Source organism: Melanotaenia boesemani, chromosome 15, assembly GCF_017639745.1.
Source record: "Melanotaenia boesemani isolate fMelBoe1 chromosome 15, fMelBoe1.pri, whole genome shotgun sequence".
In the NCBI taxonomy this organism is placed as follows: Eukaryota; Metazoa; Chordata; class Actinopteri; order Atheriniformes; family Melanotaeniidae; genus Melanotaenia; species Melanotaenia boesemani.
In genome coordinates, this window is record NC_055696.1 from 11,267,542 (window position 1) to 11,280,593 (window position 13,052).

Sequence of the window (13,052 nt, forward strand, 5' to 3'; positions counted from 1 at the left end):
TAAATAAATATTTTTCATGAAAAAGTAAAATGTGTCATTTTCAGAATTTTTATATTTTCTATGTTCTTTCATGAATAAAATATTGGTTTATGAGATATGCTGGATTCTGTTTTTGTTTACATTTCAATTTATCAAGGAGGCAGAAAAAAGCTGCATTTTTTCATCATAAATATTTGAAAAATACATGTTACCATATTATGGCTATCTGTTAACTTACCCTTGTTCATATTAATGTCAAGACTGTCAAAAGTATCACAAAAATGGCATAAGTAATCTTCTTTCCCTCTATTTATTCTCAGTTATCAGTTATTTGTTGATGATGAGACAATAAACTGAAAATCAAGGTCTTTGATTGTTGGGTGCTTATTTGTTTTATGTTTATTTGGCCTTCAGTATTTAACAGATAACAATCTAATGCTATTTTAAAAATAACAATAAATACAGTTAGAAGATAAAAGTCCACTTGACGTAATGATAAATACTCACTATCAGGGAAAGCATGAATGAAGAAGGGTGGAGTAAGTAGGGGTCAGGGGGGATTGAGGAAAACTGTCACAGTAGGTGGAAATGAGGCTGTTTGCCTGGTTTGACGAGGCAGTATAATCCCAACAGTTATCAGATTAGACCAGGCGTCTGGCAGCTGGATTTTGTCCCCCCCACCCCTTAAATCCCCTCACTGTTTAAGAGCCAAGCAAGGGTCATGGGAGCTCATGATAGTGATGCAATAAAGTTTATCGCATTATCTTATTACACTTCATTGTTAATAGAACGAAAGCAAGTGACAAGCCTTCCTCCTCTGGCAATTCAATCTGTAAACAAAAAGTAAAGCATTTTGGGATTTCATTCAGAAACAATGACCTGTTCTGTCAGTCACATAAGAGGATGAGTAACAGTGAACGCATCAGTGCTTCTTATTAAACTGAGCTCTGCAGTAGGTAAAGACTTATTTTTCCACATTTCATTTTTCAGAATAGGACTGTCTGGGATTACCTGTTCACCAAAAAGGAAATATTTTCACTCTTCATTACATTTCTCTGTTAACCCACACAGGTGGATGGAAAATGTGCTCATTTATGACCTTGCTAAAAGCACTCTATATTCCCACTGTGGCACTGTGTGCTGAGGTCTATAAATCTGTCTTATCTCTCTGGATACGGCAGATGAAGAACACTGTGAATGGGGTTGGATGTAATTAATTGAATTGTTCTCAAACTCATAGATAAATGAGCAGAGCGAGAATAATATTTTTGGAAATGTGGGAGGCACTTTGGTCTCAGATAGTGAAGAGTCACATAATCTAGCTCATTCTTTACATTGTTTAAAAGGGTTATTTTTGTAAATGTCCTTTTTTAAAAATCACCTTCATGGTTATTGAAGTATGACGTTTTGGATGAGCCTTTAGAATAAATTTTAAAACAAAGCCCAGGTCAATCATGAAGTCATCATCTTTTGAAGCCCAAGGCAAGGACTTATTATGTATAGCATTGCTAATTTATCACATGTACCACACCAGCCTCCACCAACAAAGTGTGTTATAAAACCTGACAGGAATTCTCTTTCATATACTGTGAGTAAAACACTATGAATCCTAAAGCTTATCCTCACCCAGGACAAATCACACTGGAAAACTGTTACCACAGATCAAATGCATACTAAAGTCAGCCATGAAAGCTGGGGGAGGGGAATATTTCCTGAGAAGTCAACAACTTTAAGAGAAAATACTTCATTTCTCAGGAGGCTTTCACTGTATTTAGTCTCGTCATCCCCTTCAGAATGTATTTAACACTCCAGTGCCCAAGAACTAACACAACTGCAGCTGACTGATAATTCATTTTTCATGACTATAAAGTCAAGCGTTTATAGACTGTGCTTACCATACAGTGGTATTTCCTATGAGGGAAGGCTGCTGAGGGTGAAAAGTACTAAATGAAATAAAAATTATAGTATAAATCAATGTTTCTGTATCTTGGCAGCTACCGACCGACTGCATAACTGACAGCTGAAACAGACAGTAAGAAGAGCCTTGCAAACAAACTGACTTTGAGGGAATGAACTGCAGCATTTACTCTTTAAGCCATCAAATTGTTAAAGCAAAGATAAGCAAAAGCAAAGAATACTTTCTTGGATTTCTTACTTTCTTACATGAAAATGATTTTTGCATGGTTTTGAGGAAGAAGACGAGGTTTTAACTCAAACATTGCCTGAAAATGTTATAAAAAAAATCAACTGTTAAAAATTCCCCCTAAAACTTTGACACCTTCCTAAACTAGACTTATTTTTACAGAGAATGAGAGAGATGATAAAAAGTGAAGAGCCTGAGATTATTGTGCTAAAGTCAAGCAACAACCACAAAAATACTTCATACTAAGACATTGTCGAAAATAAAAAGTAGCATATTTAAAAAGCAATAATTTAATTTCAAGCATAAATTTCATTTCCAGCAAGTTGACTCGTTTTATTCAGTCAGTATACCTAACAATTTTCTTTTTAGCAAATTGCTTCTAAAAACCATTCGCAAACTCTCCATTTAATTTATTATACTTTTGTTTGAATACATTTGATGAAGGGCATATGATTCCTTGAAAGACCACTTCATGAAACAGTCAGCCCTGGTGCTGAAACACCATATTTCACATCTGAAGGCAACATATTTACTGGTACAATAAAATAGTCTAGTTCTCATAAGATTAAATCATGACATGTGGGAGATCCTTTTTCACAACACTCACTGGTTTATTCTGCATTAGGAATTAAAGTTATACATTACTATAAACATATAAATATATATAAAAATGATAAATTAGTAAATTTATATATAAATATATAAATGCAACATTAAGCGACATAAGCAGCATGTACTTCCAGGGCAGTCTGAAAAATATGAAATAGTCACTGGGCTGTCTGGTTTCCAAACACATTCAAACACTGATCCATTTAACTAACAGTACAACATCTACCACACACCTATCTGCAAACCAGTCCATGACAAGTACAGAGGAAAGCTTTCCCAAAGGTGATGGTGACAGTGTGTAGGTGTTTTACTTTATGATTTTTAGCTTGCACAGTTCCAATTTCAAACCAAAACTTGACCGATTCAGTGTGAATGATTAAAAAGAAAACAGCAACAAAAAGCTAAAAGAAAAAAAAAAAAACACAACAAAACAAAACAAACAACAACAACAAAAAAAAAAACAAAAAAAAAAAACATCAACCTTGGATCAGATATTTATTATTTTAGGTGAGAAAAGGAGGACCCTGATATTTTTTCAGTATGTGAAGAGGCCTATTATCTATTAAAACTTTATAATTTCACCTCTGTGGATTAATAAAGTATTACTTTATTTAATTTTATTTTACTTAAAGTGAGCAACAACTAGTAATAATGCTTGTGAAGAATTAAATCATATAATATTGTAGCATTCTGAGTGAAGGCAACAGCTAAGTCTCATGGGAGGTCATGATGTAAACAGACATCTTAATGTTGCTTTAGCTGTTATAAATCAAAACGGTGCTAAACAATAGTACTCACTGTTTTGTTCAATTGTGTTAACTTTATGTTAGGACTGTGAGTCTAATGGGTGTGCAGAGGGCATTTTCCCCCTCTGTCATCCTCATCGGCAACAAAATTAAACGGCACCAACCAAGCCAACTAGCTGTTATCTGTACCATGCAGTACTTTATGTGTAAAGGGGATTAAGGCTGCACTTCTAGCCTTGCAAATAGTGGACCAACATAAAGTGCTAGTACATTAACAACAAAAATAGATAGACATAGTTATGCTGAACTAACAGCAGCATTAGTTGGTGAAGTGTAAGTGAATATAGAAAAAAATCTAGTCACAGGTGGTCAGATGTCTGTCACTACACAACTGCAAAGCTAATTCAGTTGCAGGAGGTGAATCTTTCAGGGTTGCAATAAGGGAGAGAGAACCCTGAAGACACTGGACCTGGAAACTGTACAAATTTATGTGTTTTTGTACTCTCAAGGTCCCAGCTGACAGCTAAGTGGACTGAAGGATACAAAAGTTTAAAAGTCGTCATTTTGAACATAGAGCAAATGAAATAAATAAAATACATATATGTAAAAAATTTTCACTGGATCTTGAAAGCATCTGTCTCCAATGTGGGAGACCAGAGTTTGATTCCCCCAGGGGACAAATACTGACTCCTTCCAGTACCTTAATGCTACTGCCTAACCACATCGCTCTGGATAAAAGCGTTTCTTAAAAATGACTGTAATAATGTAAAAAATAATGTAATTTTAACAACTGCAGTGTTACAGCCCAACTCAATAGCTGCAACTAAATGGGAAGCAGGCACATGGTGGGTCTTTACAAAAATATAATTTATTAAGGAGAAACCAATTTAAACATGTGAAGGTGATGTAAGCAGTTGTATGTATGGGAATGTATGTGAAACACAACACAAACCAACCCAACCAACAAAACCAAACATGCTGTGCCTGCATAAGCCCAGGTGATCTCCCGGCTCAAGCCTTGGAGTCACACACTGAGTTGATGAGCTGGTGAAGCTCTTAAATAGGAGACAGAGCACACCGGACCCAAGTGTGCCACTAATCACCATAGTCCGTACCTGCAACACAAACTCAAAACAGGTGGTGGTGGGGCTGTCACAAATGATACAGAACAAACATGTCTGCATATATGTTTAGTAATCTTTCATATAATTTGCTATCACAGTGACTTTAATCATTGATAATGATGACAGTTAAATTATATAATTGAATGGTAATTTGTGAGCCTAGTTATTTCCTTTTATCGCTACTTAATCAATAACAAGCAAAGAACATATGACTGAATGAAAACATGGCTTTAATTAAATTGCTTTAAGACTGTACAAAAAGTCATTTCTGTTGAGAATTACTTCTGACTGGGAGTGGCAAACTCCAGTATTAACGAAGCCTGGTGTTTAGCCTGGTCTGGAGCAGGCTAGCTGCACAGAATAAATCTCCATGGTAACTGATGTGTTTCTGCTGTTGTAAAAAAAAAAAAAAAAAAAATTAAGGATAAGTTCCGTCAGGATAACTGGGAAATCCTAGCGTAATTACTTATCTCAGTATTTTAAAACAGCCCTCTGGTCCTCTACTAGCTGCTCTTCATCTCATCTTTAGTTGTCACTAAAGGTGACATATTTTGCACAAAATAAATTCCATTTGGCTGCTTAAATTCCATGAAATTACAACAGCATTTTAATAGTTAAGGACATTTAGCCAAGGAGCTAACTGATCTTTCTTTTGCTTATTTCCCTTTTTTTCCATCGTTAACTACAGCCAGTGGTTGTGGAACATAAACGACATTACAGTGAGTGAAAGTAAATTGCTTATTCTTCCTTTCATAGGTAACACTTTGTCTACTACAACAAAATAGTTTGTTTTCTAAAGCTGCTAAAAAAAAGTTTTGACATGTGTCAGACCACTCAGAGTTTGTACCCAAAGAGGAGGAAAACTGAAATGTCAAATATGGTATTGCTGCACACAAACCCAGTGAAGAGTAACCAGCTTGACAAGGTAGGTAGCAGGGAGGTGCGTGGCATGTGGAATGAGTATACGGGAAGGACAGGAAAACAACAAAGGTTTCTACCAAACAGGGCACTGGAACAAACCTTGATCCACCTTTTCGTGAGGCGACTTGCACCTTCCACAATACCCTTTTGAAATTTTGAAGAAGTCAACATGAAGCACAGACAGCATAAAAAGAAAAAGTCAGTTGTTGCAGCATTAATATGTGTACCAAAACACATTTAAAACATAATAATTTAATGGACAGATAATAGGAAACATGTTTACAGTGTCCCCTCTCTCTTTGTCATACACATGTGAATTGGCCAGCCTGGCCCTTTATGCTGCAGGAGAGCTACGTAATTGGCTGTTTCAGGCTTCTGTACTTACCCTGGAAGTGCCGTCCTCTTGGAGACTGATGATATCCAAATCAAAGTTTCTCCTCAGGCCATCTGTTTTATTGAGAACAATGTGCCCTGTCAGTCCATCCCACTGTGCCTACAAAAAGGGACATGCAGAAAAAAAAAACAGTAGTGAGAAATCATCCGAGTTCTTTGAATGTGCTAGCCTGACTGAAATAGCTTGAAAAGACTCCCAGAAGGAGAAGGGATGTTTTATCTAAAAGACTTGTTGAACTGCATCAGGTGAATACAGAAAAATGAATCCAGGTACCTCTGAGGCATAGTCTCAAAATATCTGCATCCACATAACATGTGAGTTCATGTTTATGCTGTCTTAACAGCAGGGATATGGTAAAACTAGCCTGTCTCATGACAATCTAAACATAGATCAAGTTTCCTCTGTGTGAACGACTTCATATTCATCTAGTTAATTTGCACTGGGATAATGGACTTTATTGCTACCACAATTTATATTTTTACTCATGACACATGTGTACCTTTTAACAATAAATGGCTTCACAGCTACATACAGTAGCACTCTTCTTAAATCATTATTCCTACTTAACACAAATAACTGTCCAAATAAAAACTAAATACATAAATAATATATATACATATATTCTTAAAAAATAAAATAAACAATTAAAATATTAAAAATAAATTAGCAAATAAAAAGCAGCTTTTAACAGTATGGCAAATTAATATTATCAGTAAATGAACTAATAAAACCTACAGCCTGTGACTTGTATTAAAAATTTGTTGGATTCTGGTAGATCTTGCCCCAAACTGTTGTAAAATTGCTCACAATCTTCTGTAAATTTAGTTTGAGTGCCAAAATGTACTATACACAGTACAGAAATATGAGAAGAGGAGGTGCAACAATACCAGTAATTCAGCTTTTTTCTTCCAAACCATAAAGATCTACAGAATCTCAGTTCAGAGAACCAACAGTAAAGTGAAACCTGACTTGGAGTCTTGATTGTCCAGCTTACAATTTCAGAGAAACCAAAGCAAGTATGACTCTGGTCTAAACAGGCTAAAAAGCCAGTTGCTGAAAGATGTTTTTCACTTTGGACTGCACAGCTGGGACTCACATGCACAACAACTCACAATGCAGCAGTTTGGTTTACAACACACGTGGGGAGGCAGAGCGATTGCATTCTCTGGTAGAAACATTTTTATGTCTTCACATAGCAAATTGCTCTTAGCAGCTGTATGAAGCTTAAAAAAATATGTAATGAAAGTTTTAAGAATCATGCACATGAAAACAATGTTTAATAATCCCAGGAAATGGTTGTTAATCTGCTTTACTTTGTTCTTGTAGTCTCAGCCTCCCCTCCTTGCAGATCACTTAATGACATATTTTGAAGATATCTTGTTGACTCAATAACTCTCAGTTTGTTTGTTTTTATGGTTTTATAATTATGTTCTCATAGAAGCTTGCCTCTTTTTGGTTCATTTCTTGACTTCTCCACACATTCGTAAGTCTGGTGATTTGTTTCCTTCTAATGACATCAGTTATCAGATGGCAGCACTTTCTTCCACAACAACAGCTGAGAAAGAGCAGCAGCGTATGAATAACTGGGTTGAGGTGCATGATAAAGTCGGTAATGTTTAGGACTTTTGGAGTGTTCTGTTTCATGTACTATTTTATTTTGACTTTCAAAATGCGAAAAAAAAGGTCTTATCCTGTTTTGAAATATTTGAATGAGCTTCTTTGCTGAAAAAGATCATCGAGACTATGATGGAAAAAATATACCCAAAATACATGACCCATGCCCATCTTTACATAAGTTTCAGTAGCCAGTTTTCTTATATTCTGTGTAAACATCCTGTACAAATGTGATCAAAATCAGGTTAAAACTCCAAATAAGTACACAAATTTGCAATCCTAATTGGAAATAATGGTAAAATCCAGGATATTAGCCTGTTTTCGTTGGTTTAGGTGAGGAAATGACAATGGCAAAAGTGTGTCCGCATGAAATATATATCTGTTAATTAATTTCATCCACAGAAACACCATGAATATTGTGATTAACAATAACCAGAGGACATAGAGAACACACAGGTTGTATTGTCCAAGATTTAATTTCAGAGATGAAAACTGTGTCCTTATATTCTCTGCTCTATTGTCAGAAATAGTTTTAATTGAGTGTTGCCTGAGATATTTTACCAGCTCTTACACTCAAACAGGCTATAATGAAGTGATGAATAGCACATTAGGACCAATGCTTTAAAAGATGGACAGGGGCAAACAGAACTGAAAGCTAAAGAGGAGAGAGAAACACACAGATGAGAAGAAATCGAGGCACAAAGAGGAAAAGTAGTGAGGGGATAGAGTGATAATGTTCCCTCTCCGTGGCAAGCAACGGTCCTCAGCTGGATTTAAGACTTAAGAGATCAAAAGATTCATGCATCAAAGGCCTCATTTCTGTCTTTAGGCATCCAGTCTGACAGTAAGGCTGGGCCACATGCTTTCAACTTATAAGTACATAAATGCTGTGTATTTTCTTGTCAAGCACTCTCTGGGGAAAAGCACCGTCTGTGACAGAGAACCTATAAAACATTATGACCTGAGATGACATTTTGCTGATTTTCAAAACCAAAACTAGGTCAATACAAAAGCAAATATTCTTTTGCTCACAAAGTCCTTTGAAAACGTGCTGAAACACATCATTAAAAATGCATAGCAAAGCAAAAGGAATAGCAGGTACTGGTGATGGTGCAGGTTTCTTCACTGTTTCTAATTTGACCCATACCTCTTTGAACAGGTTCATGAAACGAGGTCCAAAGCGCCAAGGTTTGTGGCGGTGACACTGCAGGGAGCTGACGGTCATCTGAGTGGCCCGCTGGGAGGCAACAGCAACCATGTACACTGCATCATACATCAAGGCTGCATCTGTCTGCAGAGGAAGCAGTGAAAGGGACTTTTACTTTTACACTTAAAAGAAAAACATTGGCTGTAAACAACTGAACTACAGAGCCAAGAGCGCATGTCTTGCAGATGTAAATGAGATGAAACTGTTATTTGCTCTAGGAAGTGTTCTAATAAAGGAGTAAACAGGATATAGTGTAAATATAATGATGAAAAATATATAACAGGAATACAGTGTTTACATTATACTAAAGAAGCCCAAATATGTGCATCGCTGCACCTGCACTGCTTTCAGCAGAGCGACTGTTTGTAGTGTAAAGTAACATAACAAGGCTTACAGTCATGATTCCATCTATCAGGCCACTCTCTTGTTTGGGACCCTGCATTCTGTCCATGGCCCACTTGTCCATCGTGGAAGTCACCTTTGGGTCGTCAAAGTTAAGCAGTCTGAATCCTGTCATGTTGACCCCGCTGTAGCGGTAGGGCTCCAGATCTAATGCAAACAAATCCTGGATGAGGACAGAGGAGATGGAAATGTGTAGTTGTGAGAGTTCAGGCTGTGTGCAACTTTTTCAGTGACAAACCAAAACTCTTTTAACATTCCTAGTAAATTCTGGTCAGTAGAATAGCAAATGATCACAGATAGTTTGGTTTTACGTTGTGTTAATGTCTGTAAAACAGCTTTAATTTACCTTTTTACTTACTCACCAAAGTTGTGAAGAAAAAATGATAGTATTCTGTCATCATTCCCATTGATGAAAGCTACAAGATCAGAAAAAAGAAAAGGAGAACACCGAGATTACTCAGTGATAGACAGTGAAGCTTAAAACATGAACAAAGAACAATGATGATATGTGAGATATCAGGAAACCACAACCCACTTTTATTTATTCTACAAGATTTTCTCATCTGTTCCATTCATCCGTCAGGCTGAAATTAATGAACATAGGGATGGGCCACATTTTTAGACTCACTAGATTAATTATTAAACCATCACCACTGACTTAAATGGGCTGTGACCATTTAACTCATCCATCAGTTGGATAATAAATTGTGGACCCTTTAAAAGTGTAACAATAAGAAGGAAGTGTTATGTCATCCTGAGGAGCCACAAAAAAGGTTCTCTTAATGGCTATTAATCACAACACAATACAGGCACCATTAGTAAACAAACACATAAAGGTATTGAGAGAGAAACAGAGAGAGATAGTGAGAGAGAGAGAGAGAGAGAGAGAGAGAGAGAGAGAGAGAGAGAGAGACAGAGAGAGAGAGAGTATATAAAACCAGTGCCTGTACAGACCTGCTTTAGGAGTTCTGATGCTGTGCGATAGGAGCAGTCAAAGATAATAAAAAACTCCTTGTCTTTCTTAAGTTCCTTAAGCAATGGTCGGGCATCTTGGTTACTCGGGCTGAGTTGGCGGATCTTGATCTTTAAGTTTAACTTTGCTGGTGCCTTGATCAACTCCTGCATTCGCATTAGACCTAAAAAAAAAAAAAACTGAGCTAGAGTGTTTCCAAGGCAATAGCCACACCTCTGTTGGGTTAACTGTACTCATCCACCCACTGTGTTTCTATATATGCGTAGATGAGCACAGCAGTGTATACATGTGAAGGAGTTTGCCAACAAGACATTTCTGAAAACTGAATTTCTAATAGAAAATTATAGGTTAAAAAACAATGAACTGTGACCTTTTGAATTCATATTTATGGGGTCGTGACATAAAATATGTGCAGAAAAACAGGATTCAAGGCCATCTGTGTTCTGGTTTGGCTCTCTTTAATATGAAGTCAGAGGGTAGGAGTGTTTGCAGCTGTTTGATATGAGGAACTGGTGCCCTGTCACAGATTGGGTTCACCAGTCAGCACAAAGAGGTGTACAGAATTATATTTTGTAATTACAATCATGACATATCAATGTACAAGGAGGTTCAGAAACACAAGGCAGACATGTTTCACCTATTCTCAGTCTCATTTTACTGCTTTTAAATGTCATGCTATTGTAAGGTTCCACACCTGCAATGCATTTGAAAGTAAAATCAAAAGTAAAACGCTGTCCTCAGTCAATTATTAATGTGGTTAATTCAATGCAACTTTGCTTGTGCATGTCTGCTTTAATTTAAGATGCTTACGCATCTGTGTGTTTATCATCTGATGTTTCATTTGCATTGCATTGCATTGTTCAGGGCACAGGCTTATAGCACTTTTAATGATTTGTGAATCATCTTTTAAAAGTGACAGTGGCAGGCTGATACAATTAATGGGCCCTACCTGTGCTGTCTTCATAGATCACAGTTAATTTTCTCCATTTGAAGAAAGTGACTACGTCCAGGATGGCTCTGGCGATTGCAGTGTACTCGGGATACAGGTTGATGAAAAATGTGTCTTTGTTGTCCACTGATGGGTGCTTCCAGCGAGTCTGGATGTGAGGTACTTCCAAGGCGTTGCAGATGGACTGAACTGCACTAACCGATGAGCTGTGTGATGGGCCGAACACTGCAACCACCCCAAGAGTCAACTGGTCACATACTGGTGGAAAAGAATAGTGTAATGTCAGATGGATGAGTATGGTATAGGTCAATAAGATTATTTTTTTCCAACTGAATTTCAGTTGAAGCCAGATTTGTCCTCTGTTGAAAAAAGTGCCCAAACTTTGAAAAAATGTTGTGGTTTGGAGAAATTTAAACTACATATTAAACCATATACTTGTACCTCAGTGTCTAACATAGACTGTGTAAAAGACAATGATGTGAAAACAACACCACAGAGAGGTTGTTTTATGTAGTTATTTTAAAATATGTCTGGCACCAATACAATACAATAAAATATAAAATCAATCAACTTAAAACACTTAATCAGCCCCTTTAAAAAATGACTTGAATGAAATTGAACTGGTCTTGAAAATGAACTTTCTCTGTGAAGTGCCCTGAGATGACTTTTGTTAAGTAAAACTGAAAAGAAGTGAACTGTTGGTTCATCATTATTTCCTACCTCTCCTGGAAGCCTCAAAGCCATCAAAGACATTGATCCTCTGGATGTCGTAGGTGAGAGTCATGTTGGGCATCAGAGTCTTGTTGCGGTTTATGTTATTGACAGCAAACTTGAAAGCCAGCTCATCCATACTCACTAATTCACTTTCTCTGGTCTCAAAAATTCCACCTGAACATGAAGATGGATGAAAAACACAAGGACTGAGTTAAAATGAGGAAAGCATAACAGAAGATACACATTTATTTTCATGTGATGAGTACTGTTGCAATTTCCATTTTATTTCAATAAACAGATGTGAAAAATAATAAGCTTTATAATAATAGGCTAATAATTAGTCTAATCTAAACTACAATAAAATAAAAAATAAAGAAAAAGCAACTTGGCAGACATGAAGACAACTTGTGCCATCTGTTTAAGTAAACAGCGAGGAGGTTTTAGATTTTAGATGTAAAGGTAGTTTTTCTTCTCCTTCTCTGATTTTGCAGTGTTGCGCCAAATTGCTGCATGGACCAGCTGTCAGCACTTTATAGAAACAATGCTGTTCAGGCAGACTTGTAGAAATGCCCTTCACACTCCACTGCTCTTAAAATATCGAAAGGCAGAAGATAAAAAAGACTTTAACATCTTCATGTAGTGGTTCAAACAGGTTTTTGTAAAGATAAGTTAAAGCTCAAAAGTCAAGACAGAAATGTCATTAAAGCATGGTCATCTTGAGACCTTATGAATTTGTCCTACCTACCTTTCTTTAAAGCCATTATGTTTTCCAATAAAATCAAGCTAAAGAGCTTAGGAAAAGATAATAGGAAGTAATTATATTTACTGTTCGACTATACCTCAAGACCTCGTCTACACTTCCTCTTTCTCTCCCCACCCTCCGGCAGGAGCTAGGGCCATAGGCGTAATGTCCCTGCAGACTCTCCAGTGGGAGGATCATAAAAGCACTCTCTCCAAGCCTCTCCAGGGGACACCACATCCCTTCCTTTGCACTTCAAGACCTCTTAATCTCAACTTGCTCCCACAAGCCTCCAGGACTGAATTGGTCTGCCAGTAGCCACCGATTCCTCTCTCTGTCTCTCTCTTGCAGCAGCAACACAAAGCTTGCATGAGACTCCTTCAGTAAAAGATATGAGATAAGTGTCAGGCTAAAATTTCTCCCAAGAGAAATGACATGGCTGCTAACTTTTCAAGGACAATAAAGAAGCACCCCTTTCCTTTATCCAGAGAACACAAGGACTCACAACAAAAACTGGACACTAACTGGACACCATACC

The 13,052-nt window shown here is 37.0% G+C and overlaps 1 protein-coding gene across 7 annotated transcripts in view; it reads right to left on the minus strand.

The window, feature by feature from the left end:
* LOC121654860 (glutamate receptor ionotropic, kainate 1-like) overlaps positions 1-13,052 on the minus strand; it is a 34,465-nt gene that overhangs the window by 12,797 nt on the left and 8,616 nt on the right. For 4 of the 7 annotated variants that reach the window (XM_042009192.1, XM_042009191.1, XM_042009195.1 and 1 more), the window contains exons 2-9: positions 11,782-11,949; positions 11,062-11,319; positions 10,094-10,275; positions 9,502-9,555; positions 9,132-9,302; positions 8,678-8,821; positions 5,908-6,015; positions 5,622-5,666 (exon numbers count right to left, since the gene is read on the minus strand). In XM_042009192.1, coding sequence (XP_041865126.1) covers positions 5,622-5,666; positions 5,908-6,015; positions 8,678-8,821; positions 9,132-9,302; positions 9,502-9,555; positions 10,094-10,275; positions 11,062-11,319; positions 11,782-11,949 — 1,130 coding nt within the window. The remainder of the gene's footprint in view (positions 1-5,621; positions 5,667-5,907; positions 6,016-8,677; positions 8,822-9,131; positions 9,303-9,501; positions 9,556-10,093; positions 10,276-11,061; positions 11,320-11,781; positions 11,950-13,052) is intronic. The other 3 variants (XM_042009196.1, XM_042009193.1, XM_042009197.1) reach the window with 1 other exon arrangement.